This window comes from Mus pahari, chromosome 4 (genome assembly GCF_900095145.1).
Source record: "Mus pahari chromosome 4, PAHARI_EIJ_v1.1, whole genome shotgun sequence".
In the NCBI taxonomy this organism is placed as follows: Eukaryota; Metazoa; Chordata; class Mammalia; order Rodentia; family Muridae; genus Mus; species Mus pahari.
The window spans coordinates 79,869,166-79,882,812 of NC_034593.1; the positions used below are offsets into that span (position 1 = coordinate 79,869,166).

General features: G+C 52.8%; 3 protein-coding genes across 11 annotated transcripts in view; all 3 read left to right on the forward strand.

Moving 5' to 3' along the window:
- Positions 1–4,486, forward strand: part of Shc1 (SHC adaptor protein 1) — a 12,119-nt gene extending 7,633 nt beyond the window's left edge. For 2 of the 3 annotated variants that reach the window (XM_021196153.2, XM_021196152.2), the window contains 5 exons: positions 978–1,164; positions 1,251–1,320; positions 1,399–1,530; positions 1,668–1,906; positions 2,786–4,486. In XM_021196153.2, the coding sequence (XP_021051812.1) occupies positions 978–1,164; positions 1,251–1,320; positions 1,399–1,530; positions 1,668–1,906; positions 2,786–2,914 (757 nt within the window). In that variant the 3' untranslated portion in view covers positions 2,915–4,486. The remainder of the gene's footprint in view (positions 1–977; positions 1,165–1,250; positions 1,321–1,398; positions 1,531–1,667; positions 1,907–2,785) is intronic. The other variant, XM_029537776.1, reaches the window with a different exon arrangement.
- Positions 4,487–4,824: 338 nt separating this feature from the next.
- Pygo2 (pygopus family PHD finger 2) lies at positions 4,825–9,621 on the forward strand. Of its 4 annotated transcripts, XM_029537969.1 has the most exons (4): positions 5,171–5,188; positions 5,567–5,616; positions 6,580–6,772; positions 6,882–9,621. In XM_029537969.1, exons 3-4 carry the CDS (start codon positions 6,722–6,724, stop codon positions 7,944–7,946), a joined length of 1,116 nt encoding a protein of 371 aa, XP_029393829.1. In that variant the 5' UTR covers positions 5,171–5,188; positions 5,567–5,616; positions 6,580–6,721; the 3' UTR covers positions 7,947–9,621. The 4 variants fall into 4 exon arrangements, with proteins under 4 accessions (XP_021051492.1, XP_021051494.1, XP_029393829.1 ...); XM_021195833.2 differs by lacking the exon at positions 6,580–6,772 and having other exon boundaries at positions 4,825–5,188; XM_021195835.2 differs by lacking the exons at positions 5,171–5,188; positions 6,580–6,772 and adding an exon at positions 4,825–4,912.
- A 1,784-nt stretch (positions 9,622–11,405) lies between these two features.
- Positions 11,406–13,647, forward strand: part of Pbxip1 (PBX homeobox interacting protein 1) — a 13,730-nt gene continuing 11,488 nt past the window's right edge. The window contains exon 1 of one of the 4 annotated variants that reach the window (XM_021196027.1): positions 11,406–11,488. The gene's annotated coding sequence lies outside the window, so the exon portion shown is untranslated. The other 3 variants (XM_029537944.1, XM_029537942.1, XM_029537943.1) reach the window with 3 other exon arrangements.

Below are 13,647 nucleotides of genomic sequence, written 5' to 3' on the forward strand. Positions count from 1 at the left end.
TGCGTGTGGGGCCTGTGTTTTGTGTGTGTGTGGGGGGGCTATGTTGTGTGTGTATGCGTGTGGGGCCTGTGTTGTGTGTGTGTGTGTGTGTGTGTGTGTGCGCGTGTGGTGTGGGGCCTGTTGTGTGTGTGCGTGTGTGGGGGGGCCTGTGTTGTGTGTGTGTGCGTGTGGGGCCTGTGTTGTGTGTGTGTGTGTGTGTGTGTGCGTGTGGGGCCTGTGTTGTGTGTGTGTGTGGGGGGCTGTGTTTGTGTGTGTGTGTGCGTGTGGGGCCTATGTTGTGTGTGTATGTGTGTGTGCGCATGTGGGACCTGTGTTGTGTGTGGGTACAGAGGTCTGAAGTTGATGCCAGTGGTACGTCACACTGTATTGAGGCAGGAGCTCTTTCTGACTGGCCGCTTGCCAGGTAGGGCTGGCAGCCACCAGCTTGCTCTGGATGCTGTCTTGGCCTCAGGGTGCTGGGATTACAGGTGGCCACCACTGTACAGGCGGCCCGGCTTGCACATGGATCCTGGTGAGCTGAGCTATGACTCTCACACTTTAGGAACTGAGCTATTACCCAAGTCCCAGCATCTCTTACCTGAGAGTCCCCAGGCTTCTTTCTTCAAGTCTTAAGAGATATCAGTGTGACCACCAGGGCCTTTGAGTGAAATCCTCCTGGTTATCCGCTTGGTTAGATAGTGCTTCCACCCCTCTGAGGAGGTAGCAGGGCTGTCAAAGTGAGAGTTTTCAATTCAAAACCTAATTAAATCTCAAATCTATCTCTTTTCAGTTAAGAGATCTTGTGTGTATCTCTCCACTCCAGTTTTTCTTGCTGTTTCTTACATTGTGGAAGGAATACCAGCCTTACAGGGTTATAGCATCAATACTCAGAGCTGACCTATAGTATATGCCTAGTATGTGATCACTGGTCTCCGCCCTTCCTGGGTCTCCTAGCCACAGATTTACACCTGCCTCTTCTCACATCCTTCTCTTCTCAGGATGGCTGGCTTTGATGGCTCAGCTTGGGATGAGGAGGAAGAAGAGCCCCCTGACCATCAGTACTACAATGACTTTCCAGGGAAGGAACCCCCTCTCGGTGGGGTGGTAGATATGAGACTTCGGGAAGGGGCAGCTCGACCCACTCTGCCCAGTGCCCAGATGCCCAGCCACTTGGGAGCTACACTGGTAAGGAGCCAGGATGGAGATGTTTAAGGCCAGGGTGGGAATGGCTGGCTAGGGCCTTGGTCTCCCCCAATTTTCTTCTTTTATAGCCTATAGGGCAGCATGCTGCAGGAGACCATGAAGTCCGTCAACAGATGCTGCCCCCGCCGCCTTGCCCAGGTGAGCAGTTTGCTGACGCAGACAGAGGTGGGTACAGAGGCAGAGCTGGGATTGATGCTGTCCTTTCCTCCTTAACAGGCAGAGAACTCTTCGATGACCCCTCCTATGTCAACATCCAGAATCTAGACAAGGCCCGGCAGGCTGGGTGTGGGGCTGGGCCCCCAAATCCTTCTCTTAATGGCAGTGCACCCCGAGACCTCTTTGACATGAGTGAGTGAGTCTCTTGTAGCCCCACCTTCTGTTGTTCCTTCTTTTCTGCCTGTTTTCTCCTACCTGGCTTCCCACACTGAGTCTGGGTCTCGGGTGATATGGGGACACCTCTCCCAGCTGTCTCTCTACACCCCTAGAGCCCTTTGAAGATGCACTTCGGGTGCCACCCCCACCCCAGTCCATGTCCATGGCTGAACAGCTGCAAGGGGAGCCCTGGTTTCATGGGAAGCTGAGCCGGCGGGAGGCCGAGGCACTGCTGCAGCTCAATGGTGACTTCTTGGTGCGAGAAAGCACAACCACGCCTGGCCAGTACGTGCTCACTGGCCTGCAGAGTGGGCAGCCCAAGCACTTGCTTCTGGTGGACCCTGAAGGTGTGGTAAGTGTGGCTGGTGTGGTAGGGGCTGGTGTGGTATTATTGCTTTCTAGACTTTTCTTTGCCAGAGGCCTCCTGTGGGCCTCCCTTGCCCTGCTGGACACTTGCATCCGCCTGCAGTGGCTCAAGGTTCCTTCCCTGCTATCCTCGAGTCTGAGCTGTGCTCCTCTCAGTTCTGACCAGTCCTCACATCCCGGCTAAGCCTGCCAGCCCCCAGAGAGTGCTTACTTGATCTTTTGCTAAATGAGAAAATGACACTGGAAAGGCAGTGGTGCCCCGTGTCAGTGGTTAGGGGGTGGAAACCTCAAATTTTCTCTTGCAAGAGGAGTCGGGAGTCTCCCTAGCTCCTTAGCTTCAAACTCAGGGTTTTGTTTTGTTTTTTCCAACAAATCTAACCTGCCTTACGATTCCAAACAAGCTTGGTTTCTTTTCTTTTTCTTCTTTTTTTTGGGGGGGTGGGGGGTGGGGTGGGGTTCAAGATGGGGTTTCTCTGTGTAGCCCTGGAACTCACTCTGTAGACCAGGCTGACCTCAAACTGAAGAGCTCCACCTGGCCCTGCCTCCCCAGGGCTGGGGTTAAAGGCTGTGCCGCCACCGCTCGGCTCGGTTTCTCTTCTCAGCATTTTTTCCACATTGGTTTTGCATTGTTTGCTCACTTTTGAGAGACACCAGCTTCCTTCAAGTCAGAATTTTCACTGTCAGCTTCCATGATTTCTGGTCTCCTTCCTCTTCGCCCAGTTCACTGACTGACTCATTCCCACCTTGTCTTTTCTGTAAAGAAGCCTAGATAATCATGGCTGACCTGGCCCATCTTCCTCAGTCTTGGGGACCAAGGTCTTACTGAACTCTTTTCCTAACCTGACCTTACTTCCCTGCCTCCCAGGTTCGGACAAAGGATCATCGCTTTGAGAGTGTCAGTCACCTGATCAGCTACCACATGGACAATCACTTGCCCATCATCTCTGCGGGCAGCGAACTGTGCCTACAGCAACCTGTGGATCGGAAAGTGTGATCCTTCCTGGCCTCTCCTAAAGGATGCTCTCCATTCCCTTCTCCTGTGTTCTCTAACTCGTGGGACCTCTGTTTTGTGGTCTGGCCTTGGGTGGGAACTGGGAGCAATGAGGACACGGGTTTAGTGCCCACTTGAGAGAGAGAGAGGGTTTCAGTAAGCAGCCTGGAGCAGCACCCTGCCTCTGCCCAGACCTCACCAAAGGATTAATGTGCAGAGTGTCCCTCGTCTGGGCCTTGCCTGTGCCAACCTGATGCCCTTCCCCCAAAGGGTGGGTTCTTATAATGGAAAATGCCCTGGTAGGCCCAGTGCAGCAATTGCCCTTTGGGGGAAGGGAAATAATCATACCTCTGGTTTACTCCTGGGTCTTCAGGGTACCCCAGATCCCTCTAACATACCCCACTCCCTCTGCATCCCCTTAAACTTTGTGCCTTTGACTCTCATAGGTCTGCAGCTACTGCAGAGTTCTCAGGCCCTTCAGGGGTGGACAGGGGTTACTGACACCTTGGCTTCTGGAGCCCTGTCTACTCAACACCCCCTCCTGTGTCTGGGGAGAATAGGGACAGGAGTGGCAGCTATCTCCTCTGCCTTTCGGATGTGCAGCCCTTAAGAGATTGCCCCAAGCCAGGATGTGGTGGCACACGCCTTTAATCACAGCACTCGGGAGGCAGAGGCAGGAAGATTTGTGAGGCCATCCCGGTCTACAACAGAGATGAGCCCCAAGACAACCAGGGCTATGGAGAGAGAACCTGTCTCCAAAAACCAAAAAGAGCGATTACCCCAGAACCTCCTTCCTGGTGGTGGTGGGGAGGGGCAGGACTGGACCCATCTTGCTCAGTGCCTCCTGACCTCAATGCCTTTCCTCCAAGGGGTCTGTATACATTTCTCAAACCTGCTCCTCCCACGTTTGCATGTGTGTTATAGTCTACAGCCAAAGTATAGCCCTCACTGTAACCTCATCCCACCTCCCTCCTTTGGGATGGGTGTGTGTGACTGACTTGGGCCTCCAGTATGTGTACAGTCAGTGTGGGTTTTGTGGAGGCATTAAGACTGAAGCAGTAGACAATCCCCAATACCATTTGCAGGTCTGCAACTGCACTCTTTTTTTTAAAAAACATGTATACATTTTAAGGCTGTAGATTTATTTTCCTGGTTTTGTTTTTTATTGCTGACTTTTGAGCACAGAATTATGATAATCAATTACATTTATACATCACCTCGTTGACTTTTCCAAACTTTTATTTTTTTTAAAACAACTGTTGGGATTTTACTCCCTGGCCTTAACTAGGTCAGGATTGTACCCCCCCCACCCCACCCCTTTTTCTTTTTCTTTTTCTTTGTCAAGACAACTGAGCAGAAATTTGGCTGAACGGTGTTGTGAGATTATGATGTGATAGTTTTAGATCCTACCTTGTGCTTGCGGGCAGATGCCGCCAGCTCAGAAACCTTGCAAGCTCACTCTGTATGTAGGCTTTCTGGACAAGGAATGGTCGCCAAATTTTTGGTTTGGATGTCTTATACCAAAGGGAAATAGTCTTCATTAAAGTCTGTATTTCTTTTACCTCGGCCTCTCAACACCTCTGGAAAGTCTGTTTGATGGGGGCTGTCTGTGGGAGGTGGTGGCGGACCCCATCTGGGCTAGATCCAGTGGGCTCAAAGCCAGCGCCAGCCCGCAGGCACCAGTTTGCAGAGATTTGGGGGAGCTGCGAGGCTGTACGGTAGGCACGTGTCTGCAAGGCAACTGGCTCGCGGCGGGAAGGGGCGTGTCCGGGCCGCCCCCAGGCCCACCCGCAGCCCGCACGGCCCCTGTCGAGTGGTGCGTTCCACTCTGCTACCGGGCTAGCTGGGGCGGCGACAGGCGCGCTTCGGAGGAGTGGCGTGGCGAGGCCCAGCCTTCCTGGGTGCGGCGTCTGGGCCCTTCCCAGCTTTCCCTCCCCACCGCGTTCGGTGGTGGTGACCCATTGGAGTTCCGGTTCCGGTTGCTGTGGCTGCGGGCGGGCGGTGAGTCTGGAGCAGGCGCGCAGTTGGTGCAACGGCTCTGTGCTTTCCCCCTCGGCGTGGCTAGGGCTTGCTGCTGCTCGGGGGGGCTGCGCTGCCCCTGACTCCCCTCCAGGCGATGGTGCGGCCCGAGGACGCCTCCATCCCCCGCCGACGCTGACTCGGGTCCCCAATCCATGGCCGCCTCGGCGCCGCCCCCACCGGACAAGCTGGAGGGAGGCAGCGGCCCCGCACCGCCCCCCGCGCCGCCCAGCACCGGGAGGAAGCAGGGCAAGGCCGGTGAGAGCGCAGAGAAGGGCAGGGGCTGTCGAGGCCCGGGACCTTGGAACCTCGGATGGAACGGTTGGGGGATGGGGGAGGTTGCCTAGGAGCCTGGAGGTAGCCTCAGGTGAGAAGGGTCAGTGGTTGGGGACAGGTGTCACAGAACACTTGAGGTTTTGGATGACACTGAATTGAGACAAACTTGGTAGTTTCAAGAGATTGGGTTATCTTTGATTGGCAGTAGTCATACTAGCCATTTTTCATATCTCGCCCCTGTTTCTTAAATAAGTAAGCAAGTGTACGTGGAAGTTAGAGTCTGGAGAGTGGCTGGGAGGAAAAAGACTTGTAGAAACCTCAGGAAAACTTGCCTCCGTCTGCCCATTGCTGCTCTTCTAGGTCTGCAAATGAAGAGCCCTGAAAAGAAGCGAAGAAAGTCCAATACTCAGGTAAATGGGGGTCTGTGGTGGGAGTATCTTAGAAGCCACTCCTACTTTGTCTAGCTGTGTACCTGGCTGCCCTCCTGTGCTTTCCACCTGGTGCAGGGTCAAGAAAAAGCAGAAATACTCTTCCCTCTTTTTCCTTTCGGATCCTAGTTGTGTCTTGATGACAGCGTTTAGCCCAGCCCCTTTCCCTTCCTTTTTGAGACAAGGTCTCTTGTGTCCCAGACTGACTTCATATTTGCTGTGTAGCCAAGGATGACTTTGGATCTCTATGATCTTCCTGCTTTGGCTTGCCAAAGTGGTGGGATTCCAGATGTGCACCGCCATACTGGTTTCTGCAGTGCTGGGGACCCTCTGGACAAGTACAGGGTCCCTTCCCCAGAACTGGAGGAGAGGCATCTGTGAGCTACCATGTGGGTTCTGGGAACAGAACCCAGAGCTTCTGCAAGAGCTGCAAGGGCTCCTAAACCTGTGAGCCATTTCTCCAGCCTGGATTCTACGTTTTTTTTTGAGACAAGGTGCCCAGCCTTGCTTTTCTCTTTGCTGGTATGACTGGCATGTATCACCAGGCTCAGCTTACCGAATCTTTTCTAAGCGTCATAATGGCTACAGTACTTTAACCGTTTTTCCTATTATAAAAATTGAGAAAAAAAATACTAGTTTTACAAAATTAAATACTTCCTGGGCCAGGCCAGCCAGGGGGGCTACACAGAGAAACTATTCTGAGTGCCAGCCAACCTATTGTGCACAAAACGGTGAGTTCAAATCCCAGGACCATATAAAGCAGATATATACACCCAAGAGATAGAGGCATGGGGGTGAGGATAGTGAGAAGTTCAAGGTCAGCCTGGATTATAAAAGACACTGTCTCAAAATTAAAAATTTTTAGAAATTAATTACTTTGGGGTCAGACCTGGGTTTTGTATTTTTTGTGTGTGATTTTTGATTTATTATTATTATTGTTTTTAGCTATATGATGTGTGAGAAGCCAGAGATGTGATCCCTCCAACATGGGTACTGGGATTCACGCCGGTGCTTAACCACTGAGCTATCCCTCCAACTCTCTCTGCCTTGTTGGTGTTTTGGTTTTATAAGCACAGTGCTGTGCACTATGGGGTTGTTGCACCGTGGGCTTTGCCTTGCACCCTCTAGCACGTCTAAGGTCAGTCAGAGTTTTGGATCTAAGCTGCGTCGGCTTCCAAAGAGTGTGTTGTATCTGGGGTGCTCTCCTTGTTGGCATCTGTCTCCCATCTTCTTCCTGTTTTCACCAGGGTCCTGCATACTCACATCTGACGGAGTTCGCCCCACCCCCGACCCCCATGGTGGATCATCTGGTCGCTTCTAACCCTTTTGAGGATGATTTCGGAGCCCCTAAAGTGGGGGGCGCAGGCCCTCCGTTCCTCGGCAGTCCGGTGCCCTTTGGAGGTTTTCGTGTCCAGGGGGGCATGGCAGGCCAGGTTCCCCCAGGCTACGGCACTGGAGGAGGAGGGGGTCCCCAGCCACTTCGTCGGCAGCCCCCTCCTTTTCCTCCCAACCCTATGGGTCCAGCTTTTAATATGCCCCCTCAGGGCCCTGGCTACCCGCCCCCGGGCAACATGAACTTTCCCAGTCAACCCTTCAACCAGTCTCTGGGCCAAAACTTTAGCCCACCTGGTGGGCAGGTGATGCCAGGCCCAGTGGGCGGATTTGGTCCCATGATCTCACCCACCCTGGGACAGCCTCCTAGAGGGGAGCTGGGTCCTCCTCCTCTCCCACAACGCTTTACCCAGCCAGGAGCACCTTTTGGTCCTTCTCTTCAGAGACCTGGTCAGGGACTCCCCAGCCTGCCCCCCAACACAAGTCCCTTCCCTGGTCCAGACCCTGGTTTTCCTGGCCCCGGCGGTGAGGATGGTGGGAAGCCCTTGAACCCACCTGCCCCCACCGCCTTTCCCCAGGAGCCCCACTCGGGCTCCCCTGCTGCTGCTGTCAATGGGAATCAGCCCAGTTTCCCGCCTAGCAGCAGCGGTCGAGGTGGGGGCACTCCAGATGCCAACAGTCTGGCACCCCCCGGCAAGGCAGGGGGAGGCTCAGGGCCGCAGCCTCCCCCGGGCCTGGTGTACCCCTGCGGTGCCTGCCGGAGCGAGGTGAACGATGACCAGGATGCCATTCTGTGTGAGGCCTCCTGCCAGAAGTGGTTTCACCGCGAGTGCACTGGCATGACCGAGAGTGCCTACGGCCTGCTGACCACCGAGGCCTCTGCCGTCTGGGCCTGTGATCTCTGCCTCAAGACCAAGGAGATCCAGTCTGTCTACATCCGAGAGGGCATGGGCCAGTTGGTGGCTGCTAACGATGGGTGACTCTAGTGCCATGGCCTGGGAAGTGCACCTTTGCCACCGTGCTCCTGCAGAGTGGCTCTCTCTTTCCTTGTCTTCCACCACCAGTGTCCCATCTCCATGGAGCAGAAACATGTTTCCTGGAAGCAGAAAAGGAACAGAGGCGGGCAGGCACAAAAGCCTGGGTTGCTCGTCTTTTGTTGTTATTATTGTTGTTGTTGTTGTTGTTTTTCCTGGGAACTTGTGCACTGAGTACCTTCAGAGAGAGACCCAGGAAACCAAAGCCTGGTCAAGCAGAGCCATTCCTAGAGTCTAACCGGAGGCTGTAAGAGAAAAGGGGCTGGAGGAAAGTTTCAGAGAGCAAGGATGTCCTATGCGCAGATGATCCCAACACCCGTGCCTGCAATACCTGTGTAGCCCTACCGTTGCTGCTGTAGCTCTTGGAGTCGAATGTTCAAGGTTTCTTGGCTCCCTGAGGTACAGCCTCTTTCCTTGGGAAACAAAAGGGGAATTTCTTTCTTTTTCTCTGTGTCCCTTTGCTTCCCCTGGACCTACCTGACTTACTCCATTCCCCTCGGAGCACCAAATACCTTGAGGAAACGGGAGAGTTCCTGACTAGGGCAGTTGTCTGTCTGGGGCTTCAAGACTGTAGGTAAGAGATGCTGAGGATATCTTCCTCATACCAAAGCCACTGTCCCCTCTCAGCCTCTCTGTGGTGGTTTCTCTCAGTGACCCATGTTTTGCCAAAAATTGGGATATGTGGTCTGAGCGACCAGAGTGTTTAAAGTAGGGACTCCCCTGGAAGTCTGGACTGCAGGTGTAACCCCCTTCTCACACACACACACACACACACACACACACACACACACACACACACACACACAGCCTATCTGGTGCACAGTGGGACAGTGCTGTTCTTCAGCTCTCGCTGCCCTCATATCCTCTGTCTCCGGGAAACGTTTGGGAAGGCACGAAGCCCTTATACCTCACTCCTTCCCTGATGAAAGGATCCAAGGGAGGCCTTGCCGTGGCTTTGGGGACATGAGGCTGAGCAGCAGGACCCTCAAAGCCAAGATACCACAAGCTAGAAGAACCTGAAGGTGGTCTGCTTAGCCTTTTTTTAATCCTGCGATGCCATCATGGGCCTGGCGATCCAGCAAGTAGGCTGGGTTTATTTTTGGTTTTGTAGCACTCCCTGCCAGTGATGGGATCAAGGCCTGATCAGGAGCCCCTCTCAGCTGCTCTTCTTTCCAGCTAACCCAAAAGTCCATTCCTCAAATGGGTAGGGAAGGCAGGCTTGGCTGTGGCCCTCCTGAGAGTCGGAGGTTCCCAGCTTGACCGTGAAGACTGCCCTCTGGGATGTCCCGTCTCAGCCTTCATGCTCCCTGCATGGGGAGAGAGAAGACTCTCAGAGTCGGCAGCCTTGGAAGCTGAGGAGGGCGAGGGTGGACCTGCTTCTTACTCTGCCCCCCAACTCCTAAACTACACGAGGCAGCCCCTCTACTTAGCTTTGTGTTGTGCTGTGGGTTTGTTCTCCTGTTACCTGCCGCTACTTTTGTGTTGTCTCCAGGGTTTGTAAAATGCTCCCTGGGAGGTCCCATCCCCTTGTTCCTCCCTGCTACCTTTTGGAAGAAAGGGTTGGCAGGGATGTGGTTACAGGATCTTTTTGTATGGTTGGATTAATAAAATGACTTGAAAATCCAAACAAGGACTCCTTTGTTCATCCGCAGAAACCGTTAGGCTGAACCCCTGCTAGGTAGGGGGATGCCTGGAGCCTGAGGCTGTCCCTGCTCAAGCTACTGAGCCGAGGAGGTCCCCAGTCTCCCTGTTCCACTTTGTAGATCCTCAGTGTGGGAACCTCCACTTTTGGAGCAGTTCTTGGGCTAGTCAGAAGCCAGATGGAGTTGGAGCCAAGGTCTCTGGCATCAGAGCCTGAGCTCTGACTTAAACCTTTCAGTTCCCTTGCGACCAGAGTTTTTATTTCAAAATTTTATTTGGGGTGCCCAAGGAGATAACAGGTGATACTTTGGGCTGACCTGAGCTGAGGATTTGAGTTCAATCTCTGAAACCCAAGGGTGGATGGAGAGAACTGACTTGGCAGCTTGCCCTCTGACAGCCCTGTGTCCCAGGGCAGGTGTGGAGCTCCACACACAAGTAAGGTGTGGTTTTTTTTGGTTGGTTGGTTGGTTGGTTTTTTGTTTTGTTTTGTTTTGTTTTGTTTTTCGAGACAGGGTTTCTCTGTGTAGCCCTGGCTGTCCTGGAACTCACTCTGTAGATCAGGCTGGCCTCAAACTCAGAAATCCGCCTGCTTCTGCCTCCCAGGTGCTGGGATTAAAGGCGTGCGCCACTGCGCCTGACCGGTTGGTTGGTTTTAAATTTGAGTTTTCAGGCTGGATGGCTCACCAGTTAAGAACTCCTGGTTTTTCCAGAAGACTCAGGTTCAAGTCCCAGCACCCACGTGGCAGCTCACAACCATCTGTAACTCTAGAATCCTACAGCCATGCAGGCAAAAACACCCATTCACATAAAAATTTGAAATTTCTTAAATGCTTCCCTTTCCATTCTACAGATGACAGAAAGCACTCCACTGCTGGGTCACATCCAGCCCTGAGTTTAATTTGTGGATGCTTTTCTGCCTGGGTACTCCCATTGTTTTTGTTTGTCTGAGTTTTTTGCTTTTGTTTTAGTTTGGTTTTGGTTTGAGATTTGTTTAGTAGCCCAGGCTGGACTTCACATCCACTTCTTCAGTCTTTCCAGTGCTGGGATTATAGCACCTCCCTCCCCCATTAATTTTTTAAAAATGTATTACCTTGTGTCTGTATGATCTGTTGAGGTGCAAACATGTGCACACGTGGAGGTTTTACCCAGCTAAGACATCCCACAGGGTGTGTGTGTATGTGTGTGTGTACTCGCATGTGTGTGTGTAGCAGGATCTCACTATGTAGCCCTCACTGGCCTGGAACTCACTGTATATAGATTTGGCTGATCTCAAACTCAAGAGATCCACCTGCACACCTGCCTGTCTCCCAGGAGCTGGCACCACCACGCTTGGCCGTCTTCCATATCCAAAGTAGTGGCATCCTTAGTCTGCGTTGGGGCGGGTAGGAGTGGTGAGAGGGCTATTTCTAAACCCACAACTTGCACCGGACCCCATCCCCCATCCTACAGCTGTCTCTGTCTATCCTGGGACCAACATGGCACCTGGTCCCTGCTGCCTCATCAGACAGCACCTTTCAGTTTTAGGACTTCCTACTAGACACTAGACACTGAGAAAAAGAGGGGAAGTCCCCCAAAGTTACTTTGCTGGAGACCACAATTGCCCACCAAAAGATAAACCATGGGAGAGAGGTACTGCGTAGATCTTCTCCCCCCTCCCCCCCCCCCCCGGTCTGGGCGCTCAAGTCCAGCTTTTTATTGGTCCAAAGTTCCCCCTCACACACCCGCGGGGAAGTCGACTTTTCACTGGTCAAACACTAGCCACGTGACTCCCCCCCTGTCTTCCTGGGCTGGAAACAGGGGAAGGTTGCAACAAGTTAAGCTGAAGACTGAAGCGAGAGCTGGATCAGGTAAAGAAAGCCCTTGCCAGGAAGGGGCGGACAGACTCCCACTTTATCTCCAGATAACAAAGGAGGGCAAAGCTGTATAAAAGGAGTGGGCAGCCCCGGCGTCCACATACTGCCCAACACAGGACCGAAGGGCGGGGAAGGAGGGAGACAGATGATTCCGAAGCAGGAGCTCAGGCAAGTGTTTGTGGTCCCAGGTCCTTCCCTTTAAAGGTCAGACAGAGAAGGATGTTAGAGACAATCAAGGGCAATATCGAACCAGACTTCCCAGTTTTGTGCAGACTGGGAGCACTCTCTTTTTTAGCCGTGTTTTAGAAACAGCAGAAGTTTTTGTGGAATCCTGCCTGAGTGAAAAGGGAAGAGTAGTGGGTGGGCTTTCTTCATAGAGGTCAAAGACTAACTGCCCTAAAATCACAGCCAGAAAGGGTGACAGCTAAGTAGGCGCTCGATTTCTTAGACAGGCTTCCTAATAAGGTATCGATGTGCCGATATGCCGGCCTGGGAAAACGGGGATGCTTTTTGGTATCAAGGGTTGGGACCCCGAGTGTAGGGGTTCTAGGAAGGCTTCTGCTTAGGGTTAGGTTTGTCTTGTTGACCCAAATACCATACCGTTGCTGATTTCCATGGAGACGATAGGTCTGACATCACCCTGGTTGCCATGGTGCTGAGTTCTGAAGGACCTGAGCAGGCTGTAAACAGCCAGGGATAAACAGGGACTTCTGCTCAAGCTGCTGTGGCCACTTCCTTCCTGCTGCCACCTGTTAACAGTTACACACAGCAACTGGGGATGGCAGGTCAGTGGAGGGGCTGAGAGCTGAAAGCTGAAGGAAGATGGCTGTGTGGATGTCACTAGAAGAAGGGGGCGGGGAGCTCGTTTTTTGGGGGGACTTGGTATAGGGAAGTCATTGCAATTGTTCTGTCCCTGTGTGGGATGGGTACCGGCGTACATGAGCATTGTGGAAGACACCACTAGATGTCCTTTACCTATCTTGGGCTTGAATCTTGATCACCAAGAACCACGGGATTTTTTAAGGCAACCATTCAGGACTTAAACCCAGTGGGAGTAGTTGGGGAGCATTTGGCTGGTACAGTCAAATTTCACATTCTGTCTTTTCTGCCAGTGGGTCAGCTGTCTGTCACTCCATCCTCTTGCTTGATCCCAGTTGCACTGCCCTGGCCCAAGGGCACAGCCTTGCTTTATGATGGTCTTTGGAAATGGGGATTGATACCTTAACCCCAACTGCCCTTCAAGATGATTAGCAAGGGACAGGATCAGAGGCCCAGTTCCTCCACCCCCCATTTTGCAGATTTTAATGTGATTTATCGATGGTGATTGCCACAACCCCCGCTCCTCCACTTCTCCCCAGTCACTTTTAAAATCCCAGAGATCAACCATACAATTTAAGGTTGAGAGGGAGTGACCCAGGTAGGCCACTGAGCCCTGTAGTATTGGAAAACTTCCTTCCTGCTCACTTCAGCGGCAGTCCTAGCTGAGCCTTGCACAGCCATTGCTGAGAACCCCTAAACCGGTAGTCCCTAACCTTCCTAACGCTGCGACCCTTTAATACAGTTCCTCATGTTGTGGTGACCCCCCAACTGTGAAATTATTTTGTTGCCACTTCAGAACTATAGTTTTGCTGCTGTCATGAATCCCAGTGTAAATGTCTGATATGCAAGATATCTGGTATGTAAGCCCTGTGGGATGTCTACCCACAGGTTGAGAACCCCTGCCCCAGTGCGTGGAGGACTGGTGGTGGATGGGTACTGGGACACTTGGGCCTTAAGGAGGCTGGTGGGCCTTCTCTTTGGGCTCTGTGTGAGGACCCAGGTCATTTCTTTCTCTCTTCAGTCAGGCAGCCTCGGAGATTCCTCCTCCCTGGCCAGAACACCAGGGGTTGGACTTGTCAGCCTTTGTTCCTCTTTGAATTTTTATGGCCAGTGCAGTTTTCCAAGGCCCTATGGATCCTTGAATGAGGTAGCTTCCCTGTGGCTTTTAGCAGGGTGAATACTGCCAGGAAAGCTATGGGATCTGGGGCAGGAGGACGGGGACCAGCCTGGGGTTTGAGGAGACTGCCCATCTTTTGATGCCTGGAATCCTGCTGCTGCTGTTCCTGAAGTGAACTCTCCTCCTCCTCCTCCTCCTCCTCCTCCTCCTCCTCCTC

Coding starts and splice junctions, on each gene's coding strand:
- Pygo2 (XM_021195833.2), top strand. CDS start 5,086: ATGGCCGCCTCGGCGCCGCCCCCACCGGACAAGCTGGAGGGAGGCAGC. Junction 5,189..5,566: donor GAGGAAGCAGGGCAAGGCCG/GTGAGAGCGCAG, acceptor CTGCTCTTCTAG/GTCTGCAAATGAAGAGCCCT. Junction 5,617..6,881: donor GAAGAAAGTCCAATACTCAG/GTAAATGGGGGT, acceptor TGTTTTCACCAG/GGTCCTGCATACTCACATCT.